Below are 25307 nucleotides of genomic sequence, written 5' to 3' on the forward strand. Positions count from 1 at the left end.
ATTCCGAATTCTGCTGATGTTTAGGCCACAATTTACTGAAAACCTTATGTTCAGATATTAATGATGAACATCAACACTAAAATGTTCAAGAGAAGTCAAATTATCTCAGTTGTCAGAAAAGAAATAGGGGGGATGAGGATGGTATGGAGCACCCACCTCCTTATGCAACACATGGCTACAGGCCATTGGATGCAGCTCACTGGGCTGGACAAGTTTCTGGCACATGAGACACAATTTACAGGTGGCTGGAGCCTACAGACAGGGGAGGGACAGTCAGAAGAATAAGAAACCTCTGGGTCTCCTTGCTTTTTATGCCCATGATTCCACCTACGTAGCAAAAAGATTTTATACCAGAACAAATAAAAGTTCAAACACAGATTCTTGCCGAAAGCACTTGCACTTTCCCAGTTGAAGCTGCCAACAACCCAGTTGATAAGATAATGGTTTCTTCCTGCACTCCATCTGCTATAAACCCGCTCCCTCCTCCCTGACCTCCAACCCTCACCCCCCAGCCCCACATCCTAGTTTTCAAAGAAAAAGAGTCTTACATGTGAAGACCTTCCAGGATATGAAACTTGGGCAGAAGGCAAGAACACTGGGGTACTGATTTGGGCCAATGGAGCAGGGAACAAGGCCCGGATCCGACCAAGTGGCTGTAGGCAGAAACATTGTCAGAGTAAGAAAAGAATCTGAGTAACATACATATAACAAAGGAAGTCATTTAGTTCCCAGTCCAGCAAAGGAAGAAAGCAGACTCGATACCCCTGACTGCAATACCGCTTCCCACCTCAAATTTTCTTAAATCTGCCTCTTCCTCAACATCTCAGCAGGTCTGAATTCTCCCCCAAGCAGCTTCTCTCACCTGAGCACTTGCTGCCGCTCGCTCATGTTCTGCCAGTCGTGCCGCTACCAGCTGGATCAGTTCCTCCATGGTCAGGCCTGCCATGGTGGTACGTGCCGTCTTGATTTGCTGAAGAATGTTGGTCATCTGGGCCCTAAAAAGGAAAGGGAGAGAAAGTTTATGCTATGCTCATGGGGGATATCCATGAAACCTCCCCTATTTTAGCCTATCAACGTTTCTCGGACAAATTTTTTAAAATTAGTTCTTAAAGATACTTACTTATTGCATTGTGGGAACCGAGTCAGCAGCTTTTCCAGGATCTTCTCCAGTTTATCTACTGGTTGGGGCCGGGGAGTTTCAGTAGAAGTCTTAACACCACCCAAGCCTGGGGGAGGCGGGATGGAGGCGGCAGGGGGCATGTGTGGACCATGGGGGCCAACAAGGGAACCCAAGCCAGGGCTATTTCTCCCATGGGAGCCAGGAAGGGGTGGTGAAGGCTGGTTGGGCTGGGAAAGGGCAGGGTTCAGGATTGGGAAAGACAAGGAACGGGGATCTGCACTGGGCATAACCATGGGCATTGTGACCTGCCCAATGGAGAAGGGCATCCGAGGAGCCAGAGAGGGACTGGGTTGAAACACCTGAAGCATGAAGTCTGTCTGTAGAGGGGAGGAGGTGAAAGACAAGAAATAAAGGAAGAAAATGAAAGTTTAAGAAACTGGAGCAGAAATCAATGAGCAACCTTTACACCAAATAACATACATAAGAGTAAAACCAGTATCTTCTTACAAAGGACAAGTAAAAGACTCTGGTCCTGCCACCAACACAGAAAGGTTGACTCCCCAAAACCAGCACTCTTACCTCTGAGGGGGGTGGAGGCAAAGTGGGAGTAGGGATCTGAGGAAGGCTGCTCAGCTTGGCTCCGTTCCTCACTAGCTGGATATGACTATTAAATTGGTCCTAGAAAATAAAGAAAGGAAAGGATTATCCTTTACTGCTGAGCTGAATGAGCCTTTCCAGAAAGAGAGCACCATCCAATGTGAAGAAAACAAAGGGAGTGGTAGAACAGGCCCAAAGTGGCAATGCAAAAGGTCCCTCCCTATTACCAGAAGTGTTTAAATGCAGACTCAGACTCAGTGATCACCCATTAGTACACTTACCCGAACATTCTTTTTCATCATCCGAACTCCATTCAGTCTTGTCTCCCATTCCTGTTTGGAACGAACTGTCTCTAGTGTTGGGGGAGTTGACCTTTCAAGAAACCAAAAGGAATTTACAGAATTAAAGAGAGACTAACTCCTAACTCTGAGATAGCACACAGTAGCTGACTAATGGGCCTGGAGAGTAGAGGGTGAAACGAATGCAAGAGAAGGCCAAAGATCTAGGGCATTTGCCTCACTTTAACTCCAGTATCTTTTAAGCAAAGTATTGGGGAAATAGGACCAACCACAGAGAGAGGGTTCTTGTCTGCCTGATTCCATGGCAAAAGGAGGAGAAATGACTCTATCTCCAAAGATATTTGTTATGCTTTGACAGCCTAAAAGATACTGTTGATACAACTGGAGAGGATACAATAGAAAATATAAAACTATAAAACTGTAGAAAGGAAGAGTTAGAGAATGAGGAAGTTTAGAATAGAGGAAGCAAATTCACTGAACAATTACTACTGCACAGAGACAACCTTGAAATTCCTGTGAAGATAGAATAAGTGCCAGACTAGCTGACTTAGGGTTTCAAACCTAAACAACAACAACAAAACAAAATACAAAACTGCAGGATCATTAAAATTCTAGAATGGGAAGGTACTTACTTGAGGTAAGTAAGGTGCAGTTCTGCCTCTTTTTCTGCTTCTTCTAGCTTCAATACCAGCAACTCTTTCCGACTTTCTAGTGATAAGATCTAAAGAAACCACACACACAGCAACTTTATTAATTTTATATACACAAAGCTACCCCGAGATAGTTAAAACAAATGCTTAGTGGCTATATGGTGTAATACTTATATGGCTTAGTGGTATAATACTATACCAAAAGGACATGCCATCTGGAAGCCCAAAATCAGCTCTTCTCACCTCTGCCTTCCAGGCCCGCTCTGTCTCTTCTATAATGTTCCGATTTATTTCGCCATCCTGATTCTTGAGTCTATCCAATTCCATTTCCCACACCTCTCTGTAAGATAAGAAAGCAAGAACAAGACTAAGGGGGGGAAGACATCAAGGCAAAGTAAAACCCAAAAGTGATCTGCCAGATATGTTATAGGAAGTCTTACTCTAAGTATTAACTATAGATATAGACAGATAATGTTTCAAGTGGTCTATAATTGCATAAAGGCAAGTAAAATTTGAAAGTAAAAATGTTCCCATTTCCACTTGCTAATAAAATGAGGTTCCCCAGAACAGGAAAAAGTGCCCCTAGAACTAAAACCCACTGAAGGCAGAATGTTCTCCTATGTTCGAGGAGGGCTCAAAATCATTATGGCATTCCTCTTATGTCCCAACTTGTCCTTTGGTATGGTACTGAAGAATGCAGGACCAAACACAGGGGCCCATTGAATACTCATCTCTAATTCACTACTAAACACACAGTTACTGGCTTGTTGATTTTCCTATTTTCTTAGCTATAGTAAACATTCTTCAAAAAGAAAAAAATCTTCTCTTCATACTTCAGGACTTCTCATTTCTATCGGTTTCCTCCCTTCTTACACTGCCTTACCAGCCCCAGCCCTCGAGTGTGATATACACACTCTGGATTAGGGTGACCAACTGCCTGGTTTGCCTGGTCCTGAGGGATTTCCCAGGATGTGGACAGTCAGGCACCCTGCTCAGGACTGGAAATACCAATAACGGAATAGGGCCAGCAAAAGAAATTCCTGGTATTACACTTGACTGTCATAAGTTTTATAGCTGAAAGCAACAGGCTTACCCAGATCAGTGGACAGTATAATGTGGAAATGTTTCATTTACTTTCACTGGATTTTAAAGGTGAAAAAGATGAAAAGGTTGGGAAGAGTTATATCTTAAGAAAATGTTCCCAGTTTTCTTCAGTGAGAGAAACAATTTTATTCCTCTTCTGTTTCTTTAGTAGCCTCACATCTTTGAAAGGGAGCAATTCACTTAATAAAGTGTTGCGGTCTCTTCTTTCACTTGACCCAATCCTCTAAACATCCTTGTTCTCTATTTTACAGATAAAGTACAGGTGTGTCTGTGTGTGTGCATCATACACATTCATTCATTGATTCACTAACATTAGTATGACCCCCCTAATGACAAGGTCTACTTATGTGAGAAGTGACTACGTGGGCATTTTCCTCTTTAATCTCCAGTATTGTCCTCTCTAAATTAACTTCCTGCTAGAGGAAAAATTCTCTAATAGTTTTTTAATAAAAGGTGCATAGGTAGCTGTGTTTCTCTACTATAACATATTCTTCAAGTTAAAAAATATATGAGGAGTCAGAATTCTTTTACCATAAGAATATGTGAAATATGTTGTGGGTTCAATGATCCATTTAGTCTACATGTGTGCGTGTGCGTGTGCGTGTGTGTGCGTGCGTGTGTGTGTGTGTGTGTGTGTGTGTGTGTGTAGTTTCCGGTGTACTAGTCATTCTTTGACAATGGGATAATTGTAGAAAAACATTACAGTTGTCTTCTTTGATCAATGTTATTCTTGAAAATTACAGATGCTCACCGAGTATCTCTAACTTCATTAAACACATTTTTCAACTACATATATACATTTATATTAGAAAAATCCTCTTACCATGCCCATGGGGACATTCCACATATGCACACACACAAAAATATTTTCTGTTGGACATTTGGCCACGTCTACCTCACTGGGATCCAACAAGACAAATGGCACTACCAGCAACCACAACCACAATCACAACTGCTAGCAAACAACTTAAACAGTCATAAAAATGCCCAGTCTTATACGTTAACCAGCCTGAAACATATATATCAGATTTCACTTCACGAAAGGGTACTACTACCTGTGACCCAGGCTAGGACAAAAAAAAAAAATCAGTCTCCTATAGTAGATGGTCAAAAAAATTGTTGGTAGAATAGAAACCACTTTTCACTTTTTTAATGATTGGTCTAATTTCTTTCAAGTCCCATACTTCTGTTATTTTGAATAGCTGGTTCAGGGAATCAATGGTTCAAATGAATAAATCCTACCAGATCATATAAGCCTGACTTCTTGTAGGTCCCAATGATTGCATAATTTTTTAAATTAATTTTGGTTTTGACTATGTAAATACTACAAATTATAAAAAGTTTACAAAATATAAAACATAAAGTATCTTACACAGAGGTCCCAACTCTCCTAATTACTGGTTGTACGCCCTAGACAAGTTATTTCATCTTTCTAGGCCTCAGGTTCTTCATCTGAAAAACGAGCAGTACCTGAAGCACAGGACTCATGAGCGAGTCACTGAGAAAACACACATCAAGAAGTGAATATGGTGCCTAGCACACGAGATGATTCCAACAAGTGTTATTTTCTAAGTATTTTTTTAACTCAGTTTCTCACAATTGCACTACTAACAAAGAATCATTATTATACTTCTCAGTCCTTTAAAATAAATATTTGTGTATTTATGTAAGTATATGTGACATACAAATTCATTACATATGCTTCTCAAAGATTGTAATATTTATCTTATTCTTTCAACCTAATGTATTTTTACATATCATTAAGTATTCTTCAAAAACATGATTTTTAAATAACTGTCAATTGTATATATATATATATATATATATATATATATATATATATATATATCATTATTTAGGTACTCTTTTATTTTTAATTTCACAATTATAAATAATGATATAATGGGCATCTGTGCATATGTACTACAATAGATTAATCATAAAAGTAATGTATTTAGATTTGAGAGGAAGCTACCTACAGTAGTTAAGAACACAGCCTCTGGAGCCAAATTAAGCTCTGAGTTCAAATCCAGACCCTATTACTATCTATGCAACCTTTGGCAAGTTACTTAACTTTTCTGTGCTTCATTTTCTTAAAGTAAAATGGGGATCATAAAAGAATTTACCTCTCATAGAGCTGTTAGCAGATTAAATGAGTTAAAATATATAAAACACTTAGCACAGTCTCTGGCATATAGTTAAGAGCTTAATAAATATTAGTTATTAGTTATGGATATTAGAATATTTTCCTTCAGAGAAACTAAATTTTTTCCACCACTAGTGGTAGTGGAAATCAGGTGATTTTAAAAGAGAGGAGGAGATATTAAAAGTCTTGTGAAATATCCTCAACAGTCAGAGACACAGCTAAAAATTAAGTCCTTGCCCAAATACCTTCCTTTCATAATATATTACACTCCAGGCAAGGTGAAAGGAAACAAAACAAAAGCTGTTGGGTCAGTTAATATTATAGTGTTATGTGTCCCGAATTTGGGGTAGGTTATGAAATCCTTTTCACTGAAACTGAAGCTAATACAGATCAACATCGAATGAATGAGATCAGACATAAAGCAGAAATAATTTATCCTGGGACGAACAGCAAAATTAGTTTATGAGGCTAGAATTCTTCCTTTATTCAATTTAATTCAACAACTTTATTGAGCAGCCTAGTCCTAGGCATTCTGCTAAAATTTGGGGATATGAAGATGCCCAGTTCCTGCCCCCAAGAAGCTCACAATCCAGTGGTTTTCCAGGAGAATAAAAGAAACAAGAAATTCTGGGCAGAACAAACAGCATGTGCAAAGGCCAGAGTAAGAATGCACAAGCTAAGGAAGTGGTCCAGGTGGTGCAGCAGGCAGTGACATACAAGTCGAATACGAGGGAATATACTAGTAGTCTGGGCTGGGGACACAGATGGCAGTGTCACTAACATAAAGATAGTAGTGGAAACCCTAGGTGTGGAACAAATAATCTAGAACAGCAGTTTGCACAACATGGTTCACAGTCCCCAAAACCCTTGGAGGGCCTGGTCTATGAAAGCAAAAACTAACTTCACTAAACAAAAATAATAACACTAGGGCTGGCCTCGTGGCTCAGGCGGTTAGAGCTCCATGCTCCTAACTCCGAAGGCTTCCGGTTCGATTCCCACATGGGCCAGTTCAATCCCTCGAGTCCCTCAAGGGATGGTGGGCTCCGCACCCTGCAACTAAGATTGAACACAGCACCTTGAGCTGAGCTGCTGCTGAGCTCCCAGATGGCTCAGTTGGTTGGAGCGCGTCCTCTCAACCAAAAGGTTGCCGGTTCGACTCCCAGCAACGGCGACTGGACCTGGAGCTGAGCTGGCGCAGCTCCACAACTAAGATTGAAAGGACAACAACTTGACATGGGAGAAAAAAAAAAAAGTCCTGGAAGTACACACTGTTCCCCAATAAAGTCCTGTTCCCCTTCCCCAATAAAAAATAAATAAATAAATAAATAATCTTTAAAAAATAAAAGATAAATAAAGTCAATGGGAAAAGAATGATTTATTTAAAAAATAATAATAACACTAAAATTATTTGCTTTTTTTCACTCTCATTCTTTCATGAGTCTACAATGGAGTTTTCCTGTGACCACACGACAAGTGATAATATCATGACTTTGACGGCTAATGGAATATATGCTTCTGTATTCTTTTGTTTTCCAGCATTTTCTAAGGTAGTAGTTTTAAGATATAATCTAATCTCTCAAATTTTTTCCTTCTCAGTAGTTCTGTTGTGCTCACTAGCTACTTTAGTAATACTTGCAGTAATCTCTATAATTTCATTATTGTACAATAAATCATTACTGTAAAATTTCAAAGTTCTCCACGCATCTAAGTTGAAAGAAGTACTTTTCATTACTTTGCAATATTTTTTAATTTTTTAAAAACCTTTCTCAATTTTTAAGTTCTATTTAAAATACATTATTTTTAGTATTTTTTTCTAAAATAAAAGAAAATTTACTTGTAATTTCTCTCTTACATTTAAAAATGAATCACTGGCTCAAAAAGGGAGATTAGAAGACTCACTTTCTCAACCCACAGCTCCAATGTATATATCTAAAGATACTAAAAAGATGCAACTGGCCTAGAGTTATCTGACTCATGGAAAGAATGAATCTGGGCAAAATTGTAAATAAGAAACCAAAGTATGACAAAAGCCATCTGCCTCTTGGCTTTATAGATCTTAATAATTTACCTTACTGTACCTGAAGCAACAGAACGTTTTCTAATTATATTGTGCCAATTAAGTTATAGTGACATTTTGAGACCAATCATTCAGAATTTAAACAAAAAGGAATTGAGTAGTTTAAATGCAGATGTTATGAATTCTTCAAAATTTTACAAATTGTTAAAGCCTTTCAAACTAAAGAAGAAAAAGCCATGGAAGCATCTTACCCGGGTAAGTTACTGTACTGTATTAACTGGAGAAGCACAACTTTGTACAGCTGACATTGCTACATGCCTGCTGGATGAAAAGTCAGTAAAATAAATCATGGCACTGTCACTCTTCAATGATACAGTAATTCATTAAATTAAAGATTTTGGGGGGCTGGCCCGGTGGCTCAGGCGGTTGGAGCTCTGCGCTCCTAACGCGGAAGGCTGCCATTGCTGGTTCAACTCCTCGAGTCCCCCAAGGGATGGTGGGCTCTGCCCCCTGCAACTAAGATTGAACACGGCACCTTGAGGTGAGCTGCCTCAGTTGGCTGGAGTGCGTCCTCTCAACCACAAGGTTGCCATTTCGACTCCCGCAAGGGATGGTGGGCTGTGCCCCCTGCAACTAGCAACGGCAACTGGACCTGGAGCTGAGCTGCACCCTCCACAACTAAGATTGAAAGGACAACAACTTGACTTGGAAAAAACATCCTGGAAGTACACACTGTTCCCCAATAAAGTCCTGTTCCCCTTCCCCAATAAAATCTTTAAAAAAAAAAAAAAAAGATTTTGCTGCAAATTTGAAGACTTAGGGTTTCATCTGTGGAACTATAATTTTGCTTTACAAATAAACAAATCTATAGATGTGGCTAGACTTGCTATTTTGTTTATATTCGTCTAGTATTAGCACCAACTAATCACCAAAGATAATGTTGTATGTGAATTCTTTGCAACAAACACAAGTTATGCTCATATAATCCAAGGTAAATAACTTTTTAGAATTTCCTGACTTATCCAAGAACAACTCTGTTGACACAGAGTACACTTACAGTATAAAAACTATAGTGGATAAAAATATTGGCACCGTACACAAATCAAGAAGTGGCATCAAATTATACTATTGGCCATTGTATTCTATAGTGTCACACACTTGTAGTTGGGGGGGGGGGCAAGGATACCTGTGATAAAACCATAAAAAACAATTTTATGAAATCTCGACCCTTAAATACACATCTTTTTAGTATTCTGATTGCTGAACTGCTAGATGCCAAAATACAATGGTTGTCTCAAGGAAAAACACTTGTGAGATCATTTGAACAGCGAGCTAAAACTAAACCTCTTTTTTCATGAGACACCATTTTTACTTCAAAGAACAACTGATCGACAAACTATGGTTATTTCTTGAAAATGAAGGAAGAACTCTTATTTCAAAGGAAACAACTAACAGTATTGCCAACAATAAAATTCATGCTTCCAAGTGAAAATTATAATTTTGTACCAACCATTGGGAGCTTCCCACTACTTATAAAAAAAGTCTATTCTGATGAGATCAACAGTGATATAAAATACTGTGACTCTTTAAATATTGCATAATAAAATGTGTCAACACTAGGAAGATCTAAATAACTCTGAGCCAATATTTTCCAAATCATCAATGCATTGGGATACTAAATCAACACTGAGACCCATCTGGAACTACAGAATTGGTATAAAGATTATTTTAAACTGAAGACATTTGAAGGTCAACAGATGCAGAATAAAGTCTTCTATGAGTTTCCCTTATCTAATTTAAAGCAGCAACTTCTAGAAAATAAAGCTGTTATAAATTCCTCTTCAAGGCAGTTCTACTCTGAGGAGAGAGAAAGTGAATAAGAACTATACTCCAAATCCCTTCTCCAGGGGAGTTTTATGGCCCTGAAAAAGACAGAAAAACCACTCATATGTGTATAGACAAATATTATCACAAACTTTCTATCTCATTTGTTCTCCTGAAAACGCATTTATCTTTCCAAAAACTCCCATAAGTGCCCTTTCTCACCCTCCTAAAAAGTCATTTGTTTTCCTGTTAAGTGCCTTTCTCACCTCTCCCCTTCACCTATTAAGATGGTATATAAGCCCCAAATTCTAACCACCTCTTTGAGTTACCTATTACTGAGTTCTCCCACATGTATCACATTGCACACGTAAACGCTGTTTTTTTTCTCCTGCTAATCTGTCTTTGTCAGTTTAATTCACAGACCTCAGATGCTGAATGAACTAGGGTAGAGGTGAAAATTTTTCCTCCCCTACACAATATAGTTAAAAGATCCATCAAAGGGCAAGGCAAGCCAAACGGATTTTAATATAACTGCAAAAAGTTCATTGATGTGGTTTCAGATTCTACAATGCAACTAACCTATAAGAAACTATAACCTCTCAAGTTTTGGCATACTATCAAAGAATACCCACAATTATCTAAAAAGGCTATTAAAATACTCTTTACTTTTCCAACTACAGATCTGTGTTTATCACCAGATTTTCTTCATATACTTTAACCAAACAACATACTGCAATAGATTAAATGCAGAAGTAGATAGAAGAATTAAGTTTCTTCCATTAAACACACTTACAAAAATGTAAACAACGCCATACCTCTAATTAAATTGATTTTTGATTTGGGTTAAACAAAGAATTTTTGGGACACAAAATATGTGAACCACAAAAGAGCGGTAAACTGGACTTTATCAAAATTTAAACTTTTGCATTTCAAAAGACACTATTATAAAGTGAAAAGGCAAGTTACAGACTGGGAGAAAATATTGGCAAAATGCCTATCTGATAAAAGGATTATTGAGTGATAAAATACTCAATTAAAAAAAACATGCTTTTTAAAAGAAAAATGTATAACAGAATATATAACAGAATCCAGAGTCTCTACAATGCATTATTCACAATATTCAGGATCTAATCCCAAATTACCAACATAAGAAGAAACAGGAAACATGATTCATAGTCAAGAACAGAAATTGGCAAACTATAGCCTGTGGGTCAGGCTGCCACCATTTTTGTAAGTAAAGTTTTTCAGGAACACAGCCATAGTCATTTTGTTTACATAGTGTCTATGGCTTCTTTCAGGCTACGACAGAGTTGAATGGTTGTGAAAGAGACCGTATGGTATGCAGACCTAAAATATTTACTACCGTGTTTCCCTGAAAATAAGACCTAGCTAGACAATCAGCTCTAATGTGTCTTTTGGAGCAAAAATTAATATAAGACCCAGTCTTATATTATATAAGACCCAGTATTATATTATATTGTATTGTATTATATTATACTATACCCGGTATTATGTATTATATCATATCGTATCATACGCGGTCTTATATTAAAATAAGATCGTGTTTTATATTAACGTTTGCTCCAAAAGACGCAGTAGAGCTGATTGTCCAGCTAGGTCTTATTTTGGGGGAAACACAGTGTACAATAGTCAATTCCTTCTTTCCACCCTAAGCCACTGGCACCACTGATCTGCTTTCTCTCACTATAATTTTGTATCTTCTAGAAATTTATTTGAATAAAATCAGACAGTGCATAGTTTTTATTCTGGTTTCTTGTTTAAGATAATGCTTTTGATTCCAACTCCTGGTCAAGAAAAAAGGCAATCAATGGAAAAGGACTCCAAGGTGACCAATATATTAGAATTACAAACAAGGATTTTAAAGCATCTATTTTAACTATGGAAAAAATATAAAGGAAAATATACTTACAAGCTTTTAACAAATAAGAACTCTCAGCAGAGAAATTGAAACTATAAAAAAATAATTATATTGAAATGACAGAACTGAAACATACTAGAAATACGCATTTCACTGCATGAGCTTAACAACAAAATGGAAATGTTATAAGAAAGAGTAAGTGAAATCAAAGGTGCATCCGTAGAAATTATCCAATATGAGAAACCGAGTAAAAATGATTGGAAATAAACAAACTGAGCCTCCACAAGCTGTAGAACTGTACCGACAGGTCTAACATATGCAAAAGTGGAGTCCCAGAAGAAAAGGAGTCATTGGGCTGGAAAAGATATTTGAAAATCATGTCAGAAAACTTCACAAATTTGGTGAAAGACACTACTTTGCAGATTAATAAACTCAGAAAATCCTAAACAGGAAAAGTACAAAGAAAACCACACATAGGCATATCAAAGTCAAACTGCTAAAAAACAAAGGTAGAGACAAAATCTTGAAAGAAGCCATAGATAAAAATGACACAAAACACAGAAACAACAATATGAACTGTCACTGACTTCTTTCTCATCAGAAACAACAGGAACCAGTTTATATTAGAACAACGTCTTCAAATGAGTAAACAAATTGTGGTATATTCACACAATGGACTACTTCTCAGCATTAAAAAGGAATGAACACCTGTGTCTATTAAAGAAATTGAATCAAAAATGAACAACCTTCCAAAACAGAAAGCACCAGGCCCAGGTTAATTGATAAATTCTACCAAATATTTGAGGAAGAACGTATACCAATTCTCTACAATCATTTTCAGAAGACAGAACACAGGAACACTTCCTAGCTCATTCTTTGAGGCCAACATTACCCTGATACCAAAACTAGACACAGACATTAGAAGAAAAGAAAACCACAGACTAATAGCTCTCATGAACATAGATGCAAAAATCCATAACAAAATATTAACAAATCAGATCCAGAAAAGTATAAAAAGAATTCACACCAAAACCAAGTGGGATTTATCCCAGGTATTCAAGGCTAGAAAATCAATTAACGTAATCCATCATATTAAAAGACTGAAAACAAAAAATCACAGACCGTATCAATAGATGCAGAAAAAACATTTGACAAAACCCAACACCTAGTCATAATAAAAACTCTCAGTAAACTAGGAACAGAAAGGGACCGTCTCAACTTAATAAAGACTATCTACAAACAACCTATAGCTAACATATTTAATAGTGAGAAAATGGAAGCTTTCCCACTAAAACCAGGTACAAGGCAAGGCTCCCTGTGCTCACCACTCCTTTTCAACATCATATTTCAAGTTCTTGCTAATGCAACAAAGCTAGGAAAAAACGGTGTACAGACTGGAAAGGAAGACATAAAACTATCTTTGCTTGCAGACGACATGATAGTTTATGTAGAAAATTGGAAAGAATCGACAAAAAAAAAAAAAAAAGCAAAACAACCTCTTTGAACTAATAAGAGATTATAAAATGGAAATGGAACTACCTTATGACCCAGCAATTCCACTCTTAGGTATCTATCTATCCAGAGAAATCCAAAACGCTAATTCGAAAAAATATATGCACCCCTATGTTTATTGCAGCACTATTCACAATAGCCAAGACATGGAAACAACCAAAATGCTCATCGGTAGACGACTGGATTAAGAAACTGTGGTACATTAATACAATGGAGTATCACTTGGCCATAAAGAAGAATGAAATCTTACCATTTGCAACGATATGGATGGACCTAGAGGACATTATGCTAAGTGAAATAACTCAGACAGAGAAAGACAAATACCATATGATCTCACTTATATATAGAATCTAAAGAATAGAATAAATGAGCAAACTAATCAGAAACAGTCCCGGGATATAGAGAAAAAACTGAGGGTTGCTAGATGGGAGGGGGGTGGGGATGAGGGAGAAGGTGACGGGATTAGAAAGCACAAATTGGTAACCGTAACACTGCCATGGGGATACGAAAGACAGTTTGGGGAATATAATCAATCATGTCGTAAAGATTTTGTAGGGTATCTGATGGACACTTGTCTTATTAGGGAGACCACTTCATGGACAGTGTAGATGCCTGACCACTGCAGTGTACACCTAAAGCTGAATAATAATGAATGTCATCTATAATATAGATAGATGATAGATAGATAGATAGATAGATAGATAGATAGATAGATAGATAGTTACAGGATATTGAGTACAGCATAGGGAATAGAGTCAATGGAATTGTAACAGCTATAAACGATGTCAGAGGGGTAGTAGATTGGGGGAGGGCGGTATCACTTTGTGAAGGCTGTAAATGTCTAACTAGTACATTGTTTTGTACACCTGAAACTAATTTTTAAAAAAATACTGTATTGTATAAAAAAAAATTCACAAACAGGTATAAAGTTTAGACTCAAACACAAAGACAAGAAGAAAGGATGGATGTGTCTGCTGATAAGAAACTAAAGGAAGTTTTACCTGATGGCCTCTAGTTTTTCAGTGAAATAAAAAGCAAGCTCATCTGCTAAGACTAAGGAGAAAAATGGTAGAGACATGAAGTTTAGAAAGAGAGGTAAAAGTCTAGAAGAGGCCTCAGAAGAAGAGCGAGCTCTGAATATCCAAGTAATGTTGGAAGTCATAAATGTATTCTGGCCCCGAGATACACAGTTGTATGATTCTCTCCAGAAGCACTCAGCAGCCCAGGTGTGAGAACAGAGAGAGGTCAGGTGGCTGACGGACCCAGGACAAGAGTACTACAGAAAAATGGAAGGAAAGGAACAAGTCTCATAGAATTGATAGTAATGGTAAAGGAGTATTAAAGGCTGGCTAGGGGGGGGAAAATGCTTCCAGGGATCTGACAAGACTAGTGGAAAATGGAGTGAGATCCTTGAACAAGAAAGAGGACTTGATGTGATCAAAATATGGGATATTGCAACAGCCTGACTCACTGCTATTGTACCTAAGAAACACTCAGCTAGATTTACTGATTGCTAGACAAGCTATTAAGACTTCAAAGCATACCAATTAGATAAACTAACATTTGGTGAGAAATTTCCAAAATGAATCCTTATGCACCATGTCAATTTCAATTTAGCATAGATTCTTGTATCACACCCAAAGCAATGCATCCAACAGTAATCCCCTTAATCTGCTACGTATCTATCAGTCCATCATATGAGTTCATCAGGCAAGCTCAGAGCATTAAAAAAAGAAAGAATCATGCTTGACATTGCTGTTTTTCTGCCACTTGTTCTAAGCTAGTACTTCTATGAATCAATTGATGATGTCCTTTAAAGCATAAGCTCACCATCTTTTATTCTGGAAGAGCCCTACCTACTTGTTGCCATTCTCAATGAGTCACTGTTAAAGGGAGGAAGCTGAAAAGAAGTTCTGCCCTGGCAGGGAACTAGCATGAAAGCCTCACCTTTCTAACACCAGCGATAATCTTGAAGGATGCAAGCTGGGGACTAGAAAGTGTCCCCACAAAAGCAAGACAACATCCATGACAAAGGAGCCAAGTGTCCAGGGGGGAAAAAAATCAAATACATGACTAACCTGAATATTTTATTTTTATTTTTTGGTCAATTCAGGGTGTTTTCTTTAAAAATTTCATTACATTAAAACACAGAGTAACTACCTCCAAATAGCACAAAGAACTCAGCAGAATTCTATTAAGTAAATTCATCTTTTTATAACATCATTATGAAATTCTCTTAATTTCCTATCCAGTGATTCAACAAATATTTGTCAAATAATTGTCAAATATACAGCACTGAACTAAGTGTTGTAAAATAATTTTTAAAAAAATTTTAAATAGATATGAGAGAGAGAAGAGCTTAGCCTTTACAATATAAATGACCAGTGAAGACATATACAGGTGGGAAAAAATGTAGAGTATATATAAAAATAAGCGCTAAAAGGGCAGAGAGCTATACAGGTGTTCTGAGGAGAAATTAGTTCAAGAAGAAATGTGAGGAAGGTTTCACAAATGAGGTAGAATTTAAGTTGAAACTTGTAACATGAGTAAAATGGATAATACATCTTATAAAAGAACCCCATTTTCCAAAAGAACTCCAGTTTTCCAAGCCAAAAATATGGGAGTTACTCTAACTTTTCCCTGTCCTACCTACCATTGCTACTCTTATTATCTTACAAACATGTTCACTTCTCGCCTCCCCAGACACCGTGTTTCCTCCAAAATAAGACCCAGCCGGACAATCAGCTCTAATGTGTCTTTTGGAGCAAAAATTAATATAAGACCCGGTAGTATATATATTATATTATATTATATTATATTATATTATATTATATTATATTATATCCGGTTTTATAATAAAATAAGACCAGGTCTTATATTAATTTTTGCTCCAAAAGGCGCATTAGAGCTGATTGTCCGGCTAGGTCTTATTTTCGGGGAAACATGGTACCACTTTAGTTTTGGCCACCATTATTCTAACCCCGGCCCTGACAGAAGTCTTCTAAAGAGTCCTCTACACTACTCCAATCCATTTTCCAATTGCCAAAATCATTGATCCGAAATGCAAATTTCGTCCTTTGTTACCCATCCTCCCTTAAAATCCTTCAGCATCTCTCACTGTCAGGGAAAAAACCCAAACTCCTTAACACAGTATGTGAGCCTTTCGTGATCTGGCTTCTGACTACTGCGCTAGCCTCATTGCTCTCCCTCAGCTGCTAGCTTCCCTGTGGGCCCTCTGCCTGCAATCTTTCTTCCAATTCTTTGCCAGACTAATTCCTCCCTATACCTACTCCCACCACTGCAACTTTTTCTTTGAAAGTTTCAAACCAAAAGAAAAGTGAATAGAATAGCACAATGAACATATGCCCTTCATCTAGGTTCTCCAGTTATCCCACTCTTTTTGCCACATTTACTTTAGCTCTCTCTCTGAACCACCTGAAAATTACAGACATCATGAAACTTAATCCCTAAAACTCCAGGAAGTATCTCTTAAAAACAAGAACACATTACCATAATCACAGACAAAATATTTAACTGATGATATTACCTAACATGTAGTCTATATTCAGAATTTCCCAATTATTCTAAAATGTCCTTTATGGTTTGTTTACTTAACCCAGGATCAAACCAGGAAGGATACATTGCACTTGGCGGTCAAGTTCCCCCTTGTCTTTTAGGACTCACCTTTGGAACTGTTTCCTCGGGGAAGCCCTCTATGACCACCCACCCCAGTCTGTGTTACAGGTTTCTTCTAAATGTGTTCATATCGTCACTGTCATGGTATCATTATGCTATTTTGTAATTATCTGTTTATTTACCTATCTCCTCTAATAAGCAATAAGCTCCTTGAGGGCTTTTTATTACACTCTCTAGACACATATTGTCTGGTTCATAGTACATATTCAATAAAGGCTGAATGAATGAATGAGCTATGAACAGTAAATATGACTGTTATTGTGTCTCCCCTCCCCCCCAAATTCATATGTTGAAGCCCTGACCCCCAATGTGACTGTATTTGCAAACAGGGCCTTGAAGGAGGTAGTTAAAGTTAAATGACGTCATTAGGATGGGGCTCTGATCCAATAGCACTGGTATCCTTACAGGAAGAAGAGAGATAGTAGGAGTGTGCATGTAGAGAAAAGGCCATGTTAGGGCACTCCAAGAGGGAAGTTGTGTCTATAAACCCAGAAGAGCGGTGTCACCAGAAACAACCCTGCCAGCATCTGTTCTTGGATGTCAAGCCTTTGAAACTGTGAGGAAATAAATTTCTGTTGTGTAAGCCGCCCAGTACTCTCTGTTATGGCAGCCTGAGCAGACTAACACAATGACCAAAATCTCTGTGCCCACAGTTCCTATGGGTAACGGTATGCTAAACAAAACCTATACCAATGCCAGAACAAAGATACACACAGAAGACTTCTTCCCCTACCACATTTAACAGAACGAAGGACAGAAAGCATCATTCTGACACTCATGACATACATAAAAAAACCCAACTGGATCTTCAAGACTTACAAGCTGCAAATTGTTCGTATCCAATCAGATGGTAAAGAAGATAAGAGATATGTAGAGTGTACAATACGCACATCCAGAGGCAATCTTTCATGGAGCTTAGAACAAAATTACAGACTCACCTTCCGAACTTCTGCTCTTTAAGATACCTGCTGCTAAGTTGTTTACATGTACCTGTCTATGCTTCATCTTCCCCACACAGACTGTGAAGATGATAGCAGAGGCCATGCTATTGGGTGGCAGTAGTGTTAGCTGTCTTAATGAATAACAAAGCCTACTATATAGTGTTTTGCTCCTAGTACCCTCTTTATAAATGCTAGCATGTGGATCATGAGGAACGGCTGAACTGTTAGCACTAGATTCTCAAAAGAACAACTGATTGGTCTGTAGGCAGGCCATCTCTCATTCTTTCTCAAGTTGCCCTTCCACAGTTCTCCCCTTTCATACTTGGAAAATGATTCAGCAAATATCTTGTTACTTTTTTTCACTTAGCTCTCTGACACATTAGCAAGCCAAGATTTTCTTGATAAATAAAAAGGTGCTTTAGTAGAATTTAAATTGAATCATCACAGTATTCATAGTTATTTTGATTTCCAAACTGCTCAGATTAAGAAACTTGGAAACTGAAAAATATGTTTGATTTCTATGCCCACCTTGCTCTTGCTACAGTATCCAGAAGAGGACACAGATCCACTAAATAATTCTTTCCAAACAGCTTACGATGTTACTGTTTGAAACCTGCTTTTGGTACTTAATAGCATAATTATAATAAAAGTATTCTAATAGCCTGAACTTTAAAAAAAAATCAGGTTATAAAGCAAGGAAAATAGGTGTTAGATGCATATCAAAATCTTGATCAAACTTGGGACTTGCTAATATTTCAAAGTATTAATGACTCTGTGAAATTTCCTTCATTAAATTTAACATAGGGTGCTAAAAAGCTAAAATCACTGGAGGACTTCTATTTGTGTGCTGTTTTACAAATAAAAATTAGACTGAAAGTAGCTAGAAACACAAACAGGACTTACGCACATACACATACACATAGGGTTCTTATTCTCAACAGCATCATTTACCTTCTGCCTTTCTCACAAAGTTTCTCAATTTCAGCTTTCAGATCCTGCTCCTTCTGCAAAAACTCCTTCTTTTCTTTCTCTATCTTCTTCTTTGTTTCTTCTCGTTTTATTGTTACATCCTGGATAGCCTTCAATATCTCCTGTGTCCCACACAATTACAGTTACACACAAATAAAAAAGGAAATAAATTAGTTCTTTTGGTCTGAAGGTTATTTTCAACTATCACAAATTAACATACTGAATTTAGTAAATTCAAATTGAATTGAAAGAATCTGGTTGATGAGTAGCTCCAAAAGCTAGTATTTAGACATAAGGAAGAAACTTATAATAAAGCAGATTTCAATTCAACGGGAGAAAGAATTTCTAATAATCACAACTGTTCAAAAATGGAATTTACTGCCTGTGAAGCAATAAGCTCTCCATTACTGGTGTTCAAATAAAGGCTAAATGAACACCTGTGAAGAATGCTGAGGAAGGCATTCTTGCACAGGGTGGGAGTTTGTTACTTCCAACAAATATGGTCTTGCTTTGTTTTGTTATGGTTCTGCTTTATTATGAGGTTATTTTTTGTGTTTTTTTTTTTATTATTTAACTATATCTATTTCATAATAGAAGTCAAATAATAAAAAAGTGATAAAGTTAAGTCACTTCCTAATTCACACCAATTCCACCCATAAAGTAATCCACGTGTTAACTATTTTGTACTTGCACATCTTTTTCCATTCTCAAACAAATACATGTATACTTATGTATTTCATTGCTTTTTTGTCTTTTTTAAATGAGATCATTATATATACATTCTTCTCTATCCTGCTTTTTTCACTTGACATGAGCATATTGTCAGTAAGTATAGATCTAACTCAAAAATAGCTGCACAACATGACATGTATATATCCAATTTATCCAACCATTCTGTTAAGAGCCCATTAGGTTGATTCCAGTTTTTTTGTAACTATAAATACTGTAATAAACACTCTAGATGTCTATACTTTCATGCAAAAACTTATTTCTGTAGAATAGACTCTTAATAATGAGACTGCTAGATCACAGTATATATACATTTTAAATTTTAACTGACAATTCCTAATAACTTTTCTAAAAAGGTCATAACAATTCAAACTCCTACCAATGTCTGAAAAGAGCAAATTTTTTCCTCACCCTTAACAACTTATTTCATTTTTGCCACTTTTCTGGAGGACAGGGAGGAATGGCATCTAATAATTATAATGAGCCTTTCCCTAACTTTCATTCTTTACTGTTTTCACTGTCTCCTCCAACTAGAATAACATTCAATGAAAGCACAGATTATGTTTCGTTTACCACTAAATCTTCAGAAATTATATTAGGAACTCAAAAAATATTTTTTGAATGAATACTCGTGAGGCTGAGCTTCTTTTCATATATTTATTACCCATTTGTTTTTCCTCGTCTGTGAATTACTGTTTATAACTGTTGTATACAAAATAATAGTCCTCTCACCCACCAAATATGTCCATATTCTAATCCCTGGAACCTGTGAATATGTCACCTTCCACAGGAAAAGAGACTTTGCACATGTGATCAAGGTAAGGCTCTTGAGCTGGGAAGATAATTCTGGATTATCTGGGTGGGACCAAGCTAATCACAACATGGGTCTTTAAAAATGGAGAACCTATCCCACTGTGATCAGAGGAAGACATAATTAGGGAAGAATGGTCAGAGATGCCATGTTGCTGACTTTGAAGATGGAGAAGGGGGCCACCAAGTCAAGGAATGCATGCAAGCAGCCTCTAGAAGCTGGAAATGCAGAGATTCTCCCCTAGAGCCCACAGAAAGGAATACAACCCTGCCAATACCTTGATTTTCACCCAGTGACACTCATGCTGGACTTCTGATCTACAAAACTGTAAGATAATAAATTTGAGTTGTTGTTTTTTGTTTTGTTTTGTTTTGTTTTTACTTAAAACACAGTTTTTTAATTTATTTTTCAAAACGTGTGTTAAGCCACTAAATTCATGGTAATTTGTTACAGCAGCAAGAGGGAACTAATATACAATAATCTTTCCTGGTTTTTCTCTAGATTAACTTTTACCATGAATTTACAGGAATCTTGGAATGCCATGAATACTAAACCCTACCTCAGATGCATTACAAGTATTTCCTCTCCGTCTAACATTGATCTTTTAGACTGTTTTTTTCATCATTTGCCTTATCAAAAGTTTTTAATTATATGTAATTAAATTGATTAAATTTCTTATTATAGCTTCTGGGTTTCCTCCCTAGCTTAGAATGATCTCTTGCAACTTGAGGCTTTATAAATATTCTCCCAGTTTAAAATACTTTGCAGTTTTATATGTAGATTTTTAATCTACCTAGGATTATATTTTTAATATAATGTGATATAAGAGCCTAATCATATGATTTCCTAGACAATTATATCAACAAACTATATTAAATAATCCTTTTCTCTCTGAAATAAAATAGAAGTGACAGTTTGAACAAGATGCTCTCAGAGATTCTTTTTATCCTTAAAATTCTACTATAACCATTAAAAACTTAAATACTGCTTTTCAATTTCTATTAATTTGGAAACAAAATTGAAGTTTGATTAGGGATTGTAGCTTTACTTATTGACAATTTTAACATAAGCAGAATACCTGGTGATTCTTCATTTCTTCTTCTCTCCTTTGCTGAAGTTGCTTCAATTGCACTTGGAGCTGATTCTCCACTTGTCTCTGCTTGTCCAGGACCTCCTGGTAACGTTCCTTCAACAGGGTTCTCTCTGTCATCATTTTATCCTGTTGGTAACAACAGAACAAAAGTGTAATTCTCCAGTTTAATGGCAAGAAACATTCACCAAGTGTCTGTGCAAGGCACTGTACAGAGAGCTCTCTATGGCTGCAATGTCCAATTCTGTAGCTACTAGCCACATGTGGCTATGTAGGTTTAAACTAATTAAAATAAGGAAATTAAAAAACCCAGCCCCTCAGTCACCTAGCCACATTCCAAGTGCTCAGTAGCTACCTGACACTAGTGGCTGCCATATTGGACAGCGCAGACATGGAACACTTCCATCATTACAGGAAGTTCTATTGTACAATACTGCTCTAAGGTGGGGGTTGGCAACCTATGGACTGTTGGCCAATTCCAGCCATCGCCTGTTTTTATAAATAAAAATTCTGCAGGAACACAGCCATAACCAATGGCTTACAGGTGGCTTTCACACTATAATGGCAGAGTCCACAGAGCCCACAAAGCCTAAGATATTTATTATCTGACCTGTAAGAAAAAAATTTTGCCAATCTCTGCTCTAGGAAATAAGAGGAAGGAGGTATTTTATCATCCATTAAGAGAAAGAAGAATGGGCAAAAGCAAAGAACAGATTATCTACCAAAATGCATCCAGAAATAGGATTTTTTATTGGTCATTAGCTCTGAAAACTGACAGATCCACAAAGAGGTCTGGAAAACTTGTGATTCAGATTGGGCAAATCGGCAAGCTCTCTCTCATAAAAAGTAGGGAGTAGAAGTAAGGACCACAGTTTAGCTCTGCCTCTCTCATTTCAGTAAATCAAGCAAAGCAATAGTTACCTTTCAAAGGGACACTAAAACTTAAAGAGGGTCGATTTAAAACACATTTGGTATAAAGTAGTCCATGTAAAATTTAAACTGAGAACATTAAAGTGAATGTGTTTATTAAAAGACAACTATTTTCAAAGAAAAGAAGGTTTAGATGTGAATGTGGAAAAACTTATCAAATGATAATTTTTCAAAAAACTCTCAAGGTGGGACTTTAGCTTTGGGTTAAGTTAGTCCTTAATGCATGTACTGAAATGTGATTATGGCTCCCCAAACAGATGACTTCTCAGTATTACATCTTTTCAGGAATCATGAAACTGGGGTCTATGAACTGGCCTCAGAGATCTTCAAACGCTCTAAAATTAGGGTGTGTGGGTGGGTGTGTATGTGTGTGTGTAAGTTTTTTGAGATGAGAATTCAAAGTTTTCAAAAGATTCTGAAAGAGGACCTTAACCCAAGAAAAGTTAAAGAAAGGTTAAGAACCAATAAATGAAATTAATAGATTAGAGATTCTTTTCTTTTTTAACCATAGTTCTTTCCCTTTATTTTCTTATGGTACCTTCTCTGCTCATGATGCATCGTTAGACAAAAACAGGATGGTGGAAAAAAACACTAGTTTCATGAAAAGAAGCCTTAAGGTACATACTACTAGTACAAAGAGATGATTTAAAGGCAAAAAGTAAATTACCTTATTCAGTTCATCTCATCTTAACAAGCCAAAGCATTGTTACATTGTTTTATCAGTGTCTAATTTCCAAGAACAAGGAGTCACAATTTGACATGCAGGCAATGGGCAATTACCGCAAATGCATGAAAAGGGTGGCAAACAAAATAGAAACCAAGTTGCTTGTACTGCCACTAAGCTTAACGCCCGCTTAGTTCCACTGCCTTTTTAAAAGATTGTGGGCCACAACACCACTCAAAAGAATACAGCCAAACAAAAAACAACCCTCGGTCTCTTTTGACCCAATCACTTACCAGTTTCCATCCTGCTTCAGACTGATACTAAACTGAAGTTATAACTTCTTAATTGGCCCCTTCGATTGCTAGTCATCTGAACCCCACCTTATAACTACGGGGACAAAAATAGTCTATGTAAAGTGCTTAGTGTAAGTGCTAAAGAAAAAAGATGACTTCTCCCCCTTCCCTGGAGGTTGTCTTCTACCAAACACATCTCCATCACGTCTTTCATCTCTAGGTTCTGTTTACCTGTCTGTTGTTAACTCCTGAGTTGTTACTCTATACTTAAAAAGTTTTATTGGCCTCATTTGATTAATGTACTCCAATAACTTACTTCTTTCCACCTGCCCCTCAATTTCTTCTATGTGTTCTATATATTCATTTTCTTCTCCTCCCTTCCCACCCCCCAAATATTCACTTTCTTATCTGGTTACTACAAGCACTTTTCCTCTTTCTTCCACTCAGCACATCTTACCCTAAAGACCATTCTTGATCCAAGGGGGGCCTTTCCCAGCATTATCCTTCCTTTTAAAAAATATACATTCAGACAACCATATATTTAAGGGGTAGAAGTCTTTCCACAAAATGTCAGGGATAGATCAAGGGGACCAGTTTAACAAAGATAAATGTGAAGTTCTCTAAGTTTTAAAAACCAATTACCTAGGAATAAAATGGGAAGATACAACTAAAGAACACATGAGAGAAAGACTTGATGGAGGACGAGTGAACGTCCCACAGTGTGATGACTGCCGACATAAACCAACTTAAGACATAGTGTCTAGAATGAGAGAGAATGCGAGTCCCATTGTATTGTGAATTAATTATACTCTATCTAGATTATTACATTTAATTCTCAGGATCACATTTTAGAAGAAACATTGATAAGACGGAACATATCTAGGTGAAAAGGTAACCAGGATGATGAAAAGACTGAAAACATATCTTATGAAGAAAAGAACAACGTTAAAAACATCTGGGGATGTTTCACCTGGAAAGGTCCAGACTTCAGAAGTGAGGAAAAGGCAGGAAAAAAAAAACCAAACTGCAAATATATGTAAGGCTAACAAGTAAAAGGATTTAGATTTACTCTACATAGAGAGAACTATAACTACAAGTTTTAGGGATCCTGTCCTCACCTCAGAATAAGATTTAACAATAAGAGCTATTTTAAAAAACACAATAGGCTGCTTTATGAGTAGTAAGCTTTCCATCTCTAGCTAGCTGACTATCTCTCAGGAATTTTATAAAGGAGGTTCCTGCACCTTTCCAACTGAAATACGACTCTAGATTTTCTGCATTAATGGCTTCGTATATCAACAATGACAGTTTAAATACTTACCAGATTCTTTTCAATATCTTGATCTGTGTTTACCTCTGAATCAGCTGTCTTAAAGTCAGTCTACAAAGAAAGAAACAATTATATTCAGAACTGTTCAGTGACATTTTAAAAGGGAGAATTATTCTCATACTTTCACCTAGAAATCTGCCACCAATAACTAAGAAGCTAAATTATTAGCTTCATAGCAAGAGAAGTGCAATAGTTCTAGCAAAAGGACACTGACATCCATACTCGGTGAGCATTTATCCCACCTGAATAACCTGAACAAGACCCAAGAACTGATGGAGAGACAGCCTCAAGTCTGAGATAAGACTTTGCCCCTACAACTTATGGTGCCCATCCTTCCTCCTACAACAAAGCACACCAGTCACTAGAAAGCAGGATACACTGTACTTCTTAAGATGTATGTCTGAGAATTAAGAAGGATTCCTCCTGCAAGGACAAAGACGGGAAATATGAACGCTAATGACCTACACTCATCAATTACTCAGTGAGAGATTATATGTAGATCATAAAGTTCCTAGTCGCCACAATCAGACAATGGCTCCTGTCTTTATTATGTATCGAACACCGTAATGAAGTCATGGCATTGCACTATAGGGAAATAGTATGACAACTGCCAGTATGAAAACGAGACAGAGTAGTTCTCCACCAACCAGGAATAAATGTCTCCTACCCTCAACAAAAAAAAAAAGAAAGAAAGAAAGAAAGAAAA

General features: G+C 37.0%; 1 protein-coding gene across 6 annotated transcripts in view; it reads right to left on the bottom strand.

Annotated features, from left to right (window-relative positions):
* The window catches only part of RNF214 (ring finger protein 214), a 44634-nt gene that overhangs the window by 14761 nt on the left and 4566 nt on the right, over positions 1–25307 (bottom strand). For 4 of the 6 annotated variants that reach the window (XM_074335433.1, XM_074335435.1, XM_074335431.1 and 1 more), the window contains exons 4-15: positions 24593–24652; positions 21373–21513; positions 20572–20619; positions 18737–18876; positions 2910–3006; positions 2649–2737; positions 1999–2089; positions 1700–1798; positions 1121–1497; positions 863–995; positions 549–653; positions 157–252 (exon numbers count right to left, since the gene is read on the bottom strand). In XM_074335433.1, the coding sequence (XP_074191534.1) occupies positions 157–252; positions 549–653; positions 863–995; positions 1121–1497; positions 1700–1798; positions 1999–2089; positions 2649–2737; positions 2910–3006; positions 18737–18876; positions 20572–20619; positions 21373–21513; positions 24593–24652 (1476 nt within the window). The remainder of the gene's footprint in view (positions 1–156; positions 253–548; positions 654–862; positions 996–1120; positions 1498–1699; positions 1799–1998; positions 2090–2648; positions 2738–2909; positions 3007–18736; positions 18877–20571; positions 20620–21372; positions 21514–24592; positions 24653–25307) is intronic. The other 2 variants (XM_074335436.1, XM_074335434.1) reach the window with 1 other exon arrangement.

This window comes from Rhinolophus sinicus, linkage group LG06 (assembly GCF_036562045.2).
Source record: "Rhinolophus sinicus isolate RSC01 linkage group LG06, ASM3656204v1, whole genome shotgun sequence".
Taxonomy (NCBI): domain Eukaryota; kingdom Metazoa; phylum Chordata; class Mammalia; order Chiroptera; family Rhinolophidae; genus Rhinolophus; species Rhinolophus sinicus.